General features: G+C 41.1%; 1 protein-coding gene across 1 annotated transcript in view; it reads left to right on the top strand.

The window, feature by feature from the left end:
- Nucleotides 1-1996: 1996 nt before the first annotated feature.
- LOC124613760 (odorant receptor 13a-like) overlaps nt 1997-10022 on the top strand; it is a 64444-nt gene continuing 56418 nt past the window's right edge. Inside the window, exon 1 of the mRNA XM_047142477.1 lies at nt 1997-2025. Coding sequence (XP_046998433.1) covers nt 2004-2025 — 22 coding nt within the window. The 5' untranslated portion in view covers nt 1997-2003. The remainder of the gene's footprint in view (nt 2026-10022) is intronic.

Here is a 10022-nt window from a genome sequence, read left to right as displayed (position 1 = left end):
TCCGCGAAATCCTTTCCAAAAACATATGTTAAACCGTTCGTTCGATACCTGCGAGTAATGTTCTACTTTATTAATGCAATTGTTTCACAGTCTGTCACCAAAGCAAGTTCTTTAGGTTTCGCTCACAGCTGTTCGCGAGAAGAAAGCCATCCTGCTGCTATAAATATCTGTGTAATACCTCCAAGCATCTCCCTACTTCTGTCATACTGCCAAGGCAGCTGCATGAAATCCAGTAGCTTTCTTTTTCTTCGATGTTGTCTTCAACATTACGCCCTGTGCATCACACACACTTCAGTAGCTAATCGCACAATAGTATCCTATGAGGTCTAATTGTTTGCAGCGATCTGTTGTTGTGATCTTCCGGTTCAAATGGTTCAAATGGCTCTGGGCACTATGCGGCTTAACATCTGAGGTCATCAGTCCCCTAGAACTTAGAACTACTTAAACCTAACTAACCTAAAGACATCACACACACCCATGCCCGAGGCAGGATTCGAACCTGCGACCGTAGCGGTCCCGCGGTTCCAGACTGAAACTCCTAGAACCGCTCGGCCACACCGGCCGGCGTGGTCTTCCGTCCGGAGACTAGTTTGACGAAGCTCTCCACGCTATTCGACACTTGTGCAAGTCTCTTCATCTCTGTATAAACTTCGCAGCTTAAATCTGGTTACTGTAACCAGTCTGTGATCTCTTTCTAAAACTGTCAATATCAATTCTCTCTTCCAGCATCAAATTGACTATTACTTGGTGTCTCAGGACGTGTCCTACCAACCGATGCCTTCCTTTTTTAGCGACATGTTATTTTTTCTTATAGAAGCCATCGTACAACCAGAACGTTATATAGAAATTTCTCTTCAGAAAGGATTAATGCATTTATACCGTTCATTAGCCCTCTTGGCCCCGTAATGTAAAATAATTGAATTTAAGACCACTTGAGGTATCATAACGATGTTATGTCATCTGCTACCTGCTCTTCGTAAACTTATTTTATCATCTTGTGGAACACTTATGTGGTAAATACTGACTGCATCGAACATACAACAAATGAAAATAGTAATAAAGACAGTACAACAATAGCGGTTAATAAGTGCAATATGATGACTAGTGTAAGACATAAGCGTCCGATGTTATTTAAAAATGTTTATTAATCTCTGCGACAGTCTGAAAGACGTTTGTACCGTCTTTAAATTCTAACCGCTGTTTTGTGTAGCTATAAACGTGACAGACGAAACTAAGGACCGTCCAAATTTAGGGCACTGTTCGAATCGTTTCCTTTCTCTGTACTGCGTGAAGTACTGACGACGCATTAGGCATTTCCTACTTTTCTAACTTATTGTCCGTCGCCGGCCGGCGTGGCCGTGCGGTTCTAGGCGCTACAATCTGCAACCGAGCGACCGTTACGGTCGCAGGTTCGAATCCTGCCTCGGGCATGGATGTGTGTGATGTCCTTAGGTTAGTTAGGTTTAATTAGTTCTAAATTCCAGAAGACTGATGACCTCAGAAGTTAAGTCGCATAGTGCTCAGAGCCATTTGAACCATTTTATTGCCCATCGATTTTGTGATATCGTACACGTGTCTGCCACAAGTGCATTGTTAGCAGGCGATCTCCGTTTTCCTTGTTTGAAAACCAGGAAGTACACCTTGAACGATCAGGGTGCAGAGTTTCTAATTAGAGAAGAGAAAATAAAGGTTTCAGAACCTTTTCCGTCACTCTCTTCGACGAGCAGCCATCCAACAAAAGGAATAGAAAGTAACAAATCAAGTTGACCTGGAAGGAATTTTTTTTGTCTGGTCACAAATCTTGAAAAAAATCTGGCCATACAGAGGTCAATTTTTCATTACATCCGTATTCAGAAGAGGTTGATATCGCGTTAATACGAACGCAAAGGGAGAGAGGTGACAGAAACAAAGGGAATTGTAAATTCTGCCGGTCCGTAGACTTATAAGAGCACTCTCTGAGGAAGCGACATTGCGACTCAGCACTGCGGGCAGCGAACTTCGTCATGTCGAAGCTCTCAGAAGCAGGTAAGGCTGTAAGTTCTGAAGGAGCAGTGTACGAGAAACTGCGCAGTGTATGTAGTTGTGTAGACGCAACTGCTATCAGCATACGATTTCAACTAAATTAAATGCCGAGGAAAATATGCCTTGCAAGAAAAGTGAACGGTCCCGAAGCCAAATGAATCCGAAGGACATGATTGTAGCAGCATTTCAAGTACTGAAAGCAGTGCACAATTATCTTTAAGAATACTGTTTTAAAAATAAATGAACTGTGGTTTTACTATTTAAGAAAAAGAAAAATAATATCGTAGTTCTAAGACGTTTGATAAACATAATGTGATGATCACTCCTAAAACGGGGACAAAGTTTACAATGGAATCCCTAAACCCAGCAACGAATGAAATCGATGTGAAACTGTGCATCAGCTGCTGTAAGTAAACACCAACAGTTAGTAGTGAATATTTCTTCAAGTAAATAGTGAGGCCTCGCACAGTATGCAAGATTAACCGACCCCTCAGAAATCAGAGAGACGTATGTAACCAGCTGATTGAAAACAAATGTAATCTTATTTTTATTTGATATTACTAAAACTGTCGAACCGATAAACAACCATAGAATCAGATCTTCCATTCCTTGGTTTTTAAAAAGCCGTATTAAAATATGTAACTTTTTAAATAACTTTTATAGCTGTTGGACCAACCAAAATTTTTGTTTTGCAATCGTAAGGCTCATATTTAAGTTACTTATTTGTTGTATTTGTTGGCTTCTTTAGCAGTAATTGTGCTCATGTTAGGTAAAAAACATACGATCGACTCTACGGTCACCCGCACTTGGCAAAATGTTCTGTGCCCAGAGAGAAGTGACGTGGTCGGAACTACGAATTTCAGAAAAGCAATGTACATAAGCGCTCATCACCTACCATAGTGCACTTCATCTCTTAAGTGGAAGTCGATGCAGAACACTCTACCACCATTCAGAGTAACATGTAGCGTACTGAAATCTGGACGGATGTATTGTCCATTATTATGCGTTATTTAATTGCTGAGAAGGACGATGTTACTTGAGTAAAATTTGTGAGTAGTATTGCAAGTGAGTATCTGCTGAGATTCTATACAAACAAACCCTTCATTTACTAAAAAGTGTTAAGAAATCGAAGTGTTTCAGATGTAAAATGGTTCTTCTATTAGTGTACAACTTCATCCAACTACAACCACATCATCATATTCGTTTGCACAGCGGCGTGGTTGTTCTAATGTCAGACAGACTGCATAAGGACGTTGGTCTGACATGCCATTTTCAGTTCGCTAGTGACTTCTTGAGCTAGGTTATTTGTGCAGCTCTGCCCACGATTCGCACATACGGCGCAGCGGTCTGCACCACTAATCCTGCTCCCAGGCACGGTGTGGACAGCGACCCGTCCATCTTCACCTGTGGTGTTCCAGCGTACAAACGAACGTGGTCAGGAACTGGTACGTGGATCAACTTGTACATCTTAAAACGTATCACTTCTGTGACGACAGTGACTGATCGTCAGAGAAGTAATTATCCTTTTCCGATGTCAGTATGGAGAGTAATTTTGCGTGCCTTAATTGCAGACAATGCCTCAGTTTAGAAGGGCGCGTGCCTTAGCGGGACCTCTGGAAGACTTTCTGAACTCCATAACGGCTAGAAAAGTCCCTTTGTCAGTAACGTGTGTCATTTGAAAGCTTTCCTCCAAATCCGAACATAGTAAGGCATTCGGCAGTATTTTCACTGAATGAGTATTCAAAGAGCTTCAACTGACACCATGGGAAGATTTCTGGTTGCTAATTCGCCAAATGTGGTTATTAATGTGAAGCCGGCATAACCTGTGAGTATGCTCATGGATTTTAAATAAGCTGTCCATTCTACTGCTACGGCGCTGATAGCTTCAAAATCCTGAATGTTCAATAAAGTACGAGACTGCCTCTGAATCGGGAAAGAAGAATTGGAGGTTAAATGCATTTTGGTAGAGTTCCGTCTGTAAGTGGTTCAGATGTGTCAAATCTGTGACTTTTTAATCGTGTCTCGTGGGTTAAAACTATACTTGGAGCCGTACTATTAACTGTTCCAGTTATACGGAGTGACAGTTACTGAACTATATGACATAAAATCGTCTTAACTTCTGAACGGCTTGCGTTAGGACGTTCAAACTGCACGATCGGCCTCAGGACACGATGGGAATTAGTACTCCCGTATGGTTTGGTTTAGCGACGAAGCCCACTTTCATTTGGATGGGTTTGCCAGTAAGCAAAAGTGGCCCATTTGGGGGACTAAAAATTCGCATTTCGCGATCGAGAAGTCTCTTCACCCTCAATGGGTGACTGTGTGGGGTGCAGTGTCCAATCACGGAATAATCGGTGCGATATTCCTTGATGGCACGGAGACTCCCGAACCGTACGTTAAGGTTTCGGAATCATTATACAAAGTTACCCTGATTTCGACAAGATGTAGTTCATGCAAGACGGAGCGCGACACCATCGAAGCAGGAGAGTGATGTCTAGAAGGAGCACTTTGTGGACAGCATTCTGGCTCTGGGGTACCCAGAGGACGCCATATTCTCCGGATCTGAACAGATGCGACTCCTTTTTGTTGGGCTATATTAAATACAGGATGTACAACAATAATCCCAAAACCACTGCCGGCCGCGATGGTATAGCGGTTCTAGGCGCTCAGTCCGGAAACGCGCGACTGCTACGGTCGCAGGTTCGAATCCTGCCTCGGGTATGGATGTTTGTGATGTCCTTAGGTTAGTTAGGTTTAAGTAGTTCTAAGTTCTAGGGGACTGATGACTACAGATGTTAAGTCCCATAGTGCTCAGAGCCATTTGAACCATTTGAACCAAAACCATTGCTGAGCTGAAAACAGCCTTTCAACAGGTTATCGACAGTATCGATGTTCCGACACTTCAGCGGGTCATGCAGAATTTCGCCACATCATCGCCAATGATGGCAAACGTATCGAACATGTCATAAAATAAATTTCAGTATCTGTAGTGACATTTACATGTCGAATAAAGTGTGTGCACCCCGTAGTTTGTAACTAATTTACATTTTTTCGTATAGTTTATTAATTGTCAACCTGTATAACACAGCAGAAATGCGGTCCAGCGGCAAGGATTAACACTATTTGCATTACCAATAGTGATGGCATTGTGAAATAGCATCACGTTACTCGATAAATCACACTAAGGAGAACCGGACTGTAACAATTTCAATGTGGGTATTTAATGACCAAAACGTATCGTTTGGTTTCTTAAAGTTTTTCGTAGTACAAAAGGACCTTGTGATATTTGTTGTATTTGACGGGATTAGCTGGCAACTTGCATCCAACTTTTCCCGAGCGCCTGAATGGTAATAAAGTTCTGACTCAGGGGAAACGAAGATAAAATAGGACTCTAATTCTCGAAATTCCCAAACATGCGCAACGGATAACTGACTAAACTGTCTATCTGTGGCCCTGAAGGTGTATCTGGCTGCACGTTAAATAAGACTCTTCGCCACGTAAAAGTTCAAAGTCCAGAGAATCTATAGCAATTCCAAGGAATAAATGTCATTTCTAGTTCCACGTAATATTCTTCAGGTTAATTTAACTTAATTTAATAAACATTTACCGATGCTTTCTGAAAAAAAACAAGAAAAATAACGTAGTTCTAAAATAGCACATTTCAGATTAAACATTACGAGCACTAAGTATTGTAAATCCCTAGCTTTGCTTTAACTGTGTCAACCAATCTTAACACCAAGTTCATTGCGATACACTGGCCTGGCGCAACTAAGATCACTATGTCAGTCCGGTACTTGCACAATTATTAGGCTCGCGTTTTACGGAGATCAACTCGAATATTCGACCAAAGGTGATGTGCTATGGACTCTCCTTGTCCTTAGACCTATTTGTCCTGCTGCCGCTCCCCCACGTGCTGCTACGGCGAGGTATTTCTTCCCCAGCGAGTCGAATTACTTTTTGGATGCACAAACTAAAACGTTTTTGAACAATATAAATACAAAGTTTATCCCCCAACTTGCGGCTTACCTCTGTCGCTCGGAAAGGTTTTTCCACATTGTACTAGGCTTATATTTAGTAGAGAAAATAGGAAAGGTTGCACGGACGATCCATATAAGTGGACCGTCACAGTACTTCCCTTGAGGTAACGGCTGGAGAATATACTGAACATGCTGACTGTCGGCTGGTAGTGATCACGAGTTATTTATTCAAACTAGTCCACTTTCTGGATAGCAACATGAAGGGTAACGAGTAAAATGAAATCTGTATAAAACTGTATGACAGTAATTTTTTGTGCTTTTTTTCTACACTAAATCTTAAAGTCGTTTAAATAGTCGTCTTACTACATTTCTATTATTTCTGATTTTTTTCTGTAATCGTACTAGCGCTCCTATGACTGCCTATATGCTTTTCTATATGCAGTTTTTCCACTATTATTTTCCTACTTTCAGCAACATGTTCGTTTCCTGTCACGGAAAAAGTCTCTTCGATTTTCAGAAAGTTCAATTTGTTTAAACCAGTTTTACTAGTATCTTTGTAACCTGTTGCTGTTAGTCCCATTACAGCACCAGAATAAACTAAAACTACTCCTAGCACTGCTTCAACTATTACTGCGACAGCAACTATTGTTACTATAATAATAATAGAACAGCATATTACTACTACCACCAATTTAATTGTACTACATAAACTACTTTTATTACAACTTATATTACAATACTGATTTCATTCTCATGCTATACTTGGACTTCGGTTACGTTTGACAGTCTTCTGACTGGTTTGATACGACCCACCACGAATTGCTCTTCCGTATCAACTTCTTTATCACAGACCAGCACTTGCAACCAAATACCTCAGTTATTTGCTAGCTGTATTCCAATCTCTGTCTTCCTCTACAATTTTTACTCTCTACGTTAACTTCGATGGAAGTTATTCCGCGATTTCTTAACAGATGTCCTACCATCATGTCCCTTCTTGTTAGTGTTTTCCATATATTCCTTTCCTCTCCGATTCTCCAGAGAACCTCCTCATTCCGTATCAGTTCACCTAATTTGCAGCATTCTTCTGTAACACCACATCTCAAAGGCTTTGATTCTCATCTTTTTAGTTTTACCACAATCCATATTTCACTACCATACGATGCTGTGCTCCAAAAATACAGTCTCAGAAATTTCTTTCTCAAATTAAGGCCTATGTTTGACGATAGTAGACTTCTCTTCAACAGGAATACCATTGTTGCCAAACCTAGTCTGCTTTTGATGTCCTCCTTGCTCCGTCCGTCATGGGTTATATTCATTAACTTCATCTGTTTAGACTATACAACAATCCTGATGCCGTTCTCATTTCTGTCACTTCTCATTACTTTCGTATTTCTTCGATGTACTCTCAAACCATATTCTGTATTCATTAGACCGTTCATTCCATTCAGAAGATCGTGTAATTCTTCTTCACTTTCACTGAGTACAGCAATGTCATCAGCGAATCTGATCATTGATAAATTTTCACCATGAATTTTAATTCCATTCTTAACCTTTTTGTAATCCCGTCATTGCTCTTTCGATGTACAAATTGAACAGTGGGGAAGAAAGACTATACAACTGTGTTACACTATTTTTAATCCGAGCACTTCATTCATGGTCTTTGTCTTACCGTTCCCTCTTCGCTCTTGCATATATTGAATATTCGCGTCTTTCCCTACAGCTTACCCCTATTTTTATCAGAATTTCGAACATCTTGCAACGTTTTACATTATAGAGCTCTTTTTCCAGGTCGACAAATCCTATGAAGGTCTCTTAATTTTTCTTTATTCTTGCTTCCATTATTAAATGCAACGTCAGAACCGTCTCTCTGGTGTCTTTACCTTCCCTAAAGCCAAATGTTGCCATCTAATGTATCTCCGATTTTCTCTCCCAGTCTTATATATATTATACTTGTCAGTAACATGGGTGCATGAACTGTTAAGCTGATTGTATTATAATTCTCGCATTTGTCGGCTCTTGCAGTCTTCGGAATTGTGTGAATGATATTTTTCCAGACTCATACATTCTACACACCAAAGTGAATGGTCGTTTTGTTGCCACTCCCCCAATGACTTTAGAAATTCTGAGGGAATGTTATGGAACTATTCTGCTTTATTCGATCTTAAGTGCTGCAAACCTTTTTTAGAATTCTTATTCTAATACTTGATCCCCTACCTCTTATGTATCGATTCCTCTTTCTTCTTCTGTCACATCATCAGACAAGTCTTTCCCTTCACAGATGTCTTCACTACACTCTTTCCACATATCCGTTCTCTTCTCTGCAGTTAGTTGTGGAATATCAATAGCACGCTTGTTACCAACGTTGCTTTTAAGTTGACCGAAGTTTGTTTCGACTTTACTTTGTGCTGAGACAGTGTTTTCGACAGTCACTTCTCTTTGGTTTTTTACATATTTATGATGCAGCCATTTCGCCTTAGCTTCCCTTCACTTGCTGTTTATTTCATTCCTAAGGGAATTGTATTTCTGTATTCCAGAATGTCCATGAACATTATTGTACTTCCTTCTTTAGTCGATCAGCTGATGTATTTCTTCTATTATGTATGGTTTGTTCGCACTTACCCTCCTTGTATCATTGCTATTTTTTCAAGTATACGTAATTGCTCATTTTAGAGAATATTTATTCTTCTTCAACTGCACTTCCTAATGAGCTATTCCTTATCGTGGTATCAATTGCCTCAGAGAACTTCAAGCGTAGCTCTTCCTTTCTTAGTTCCTTAGCACTTCCTTATCCCCCTTTTGCACACTGGTTCTTCCTGACTAGTCTCTTACACTTCAACCTCCTCTTCATCACTACTAAATTGTAATCTGAGTCTGTATCTGCTCCTGAGTGAGCCTTACAATCCAGTATCTGATTTCGGAATCTCTGCCTAACCGTGATGTAATCTAACGCAGAGCTCCACGTATATCCCGGTCTTTTCCAAGTATACCTCTTCCTCTTGTGATTCTTGTGGAATTATTCGCTGTTACTAGGTGAAATTTATTGCAGAACTCAATTACACTTTCTCCTCTCTCGTTCCTAGTATGAATACCATATTCTACAGTAACCCCCCTTCTACTTTTTCCCCTACAACAACATTTCATCACCCCTGAACTATTAGTTTTTCACCTCCATTTCCGCCTGAGATACCGGTTGAATATCCTCATATACTTCCTCTGTCTCTTCATCTTCGACGTCCGACATTGGCAGGTTTACCTGACCTGTTGTTGTCAGTGTTGGTTTACTGTCAGTTCTGATGAGATCACTGAACTGTACACAGGAACTTACTCTCTGCCTTATCTTCCTACTCATAATAAATCCTACTCTCCTTACATCATATCCAGACTCATTAATGTGACAACCACTTATATTTTACGTGAACGTGCAATTACCCGTCACAGATACAGCTGGCAGCACTAGTAGTGGAGTTTATATACATTGGTCAGCCAGAACATTGTGACCAAAATCCCAATAGCCGGTAAGCCCACCTTTGGCACGGATAACAGCAGCAACAGGTCGCGACATGGAGCAATGAGGCCTTTGTAGGTCACTGGGGGAAGTTGGCACCACATCAGCATACACAAGTCACGTAATTTCGGTAAATTCCGGGGAGGGGATCGATGAGATCTGACGCCACGTCCAATCACATCCCATATAGGTTCGATCGGTTTCTGATCAGGCGAGTGGGTGGGCCAGCACTGGAAGTACCCACTGTGTTCTTCGAACCACTCCATCACAATCCTAGCCATGCTACATGGAGCATGATCTTGTTGAAAATTGCCACTGCCATCGGGAGACAGAGTCGTAATGAAGGGCTGTACGTTATCTGATACGCTACTTCTTGACCATCACGGTGCCTGGAACGAGCTCCAGTGGACTTATGGATGCCCACGTGAGTGTTCCCCAGAGCACAATGGAGCCGCCGTAAGCTTGTCTCCGCCCCGCCATAAAGGTGTCTTCGCCTGGAAGATGACGGATTCGAGTCC

This window comes from Schistocerca americana, chromosome 4 (assembly GCF_021461395.2).
Source record: "Schistocerca americana isolate TAMUIC-IGC-003095 chromosome 4, iqSchAmer2.1, whole genome shotgun sequence".
Classification (NCBI taxonomy): Eukaryota; Metazoa; Arthropoda; class Insecta; order Orthoptera; family Acrididae; genus Schistocerca; species Schistocerca americana.
The sequence above is the reverse complement of the archived record's forward strand: the minus strand, read 5'-3'. Positions and strand labels throughout refer to the sequence as shown.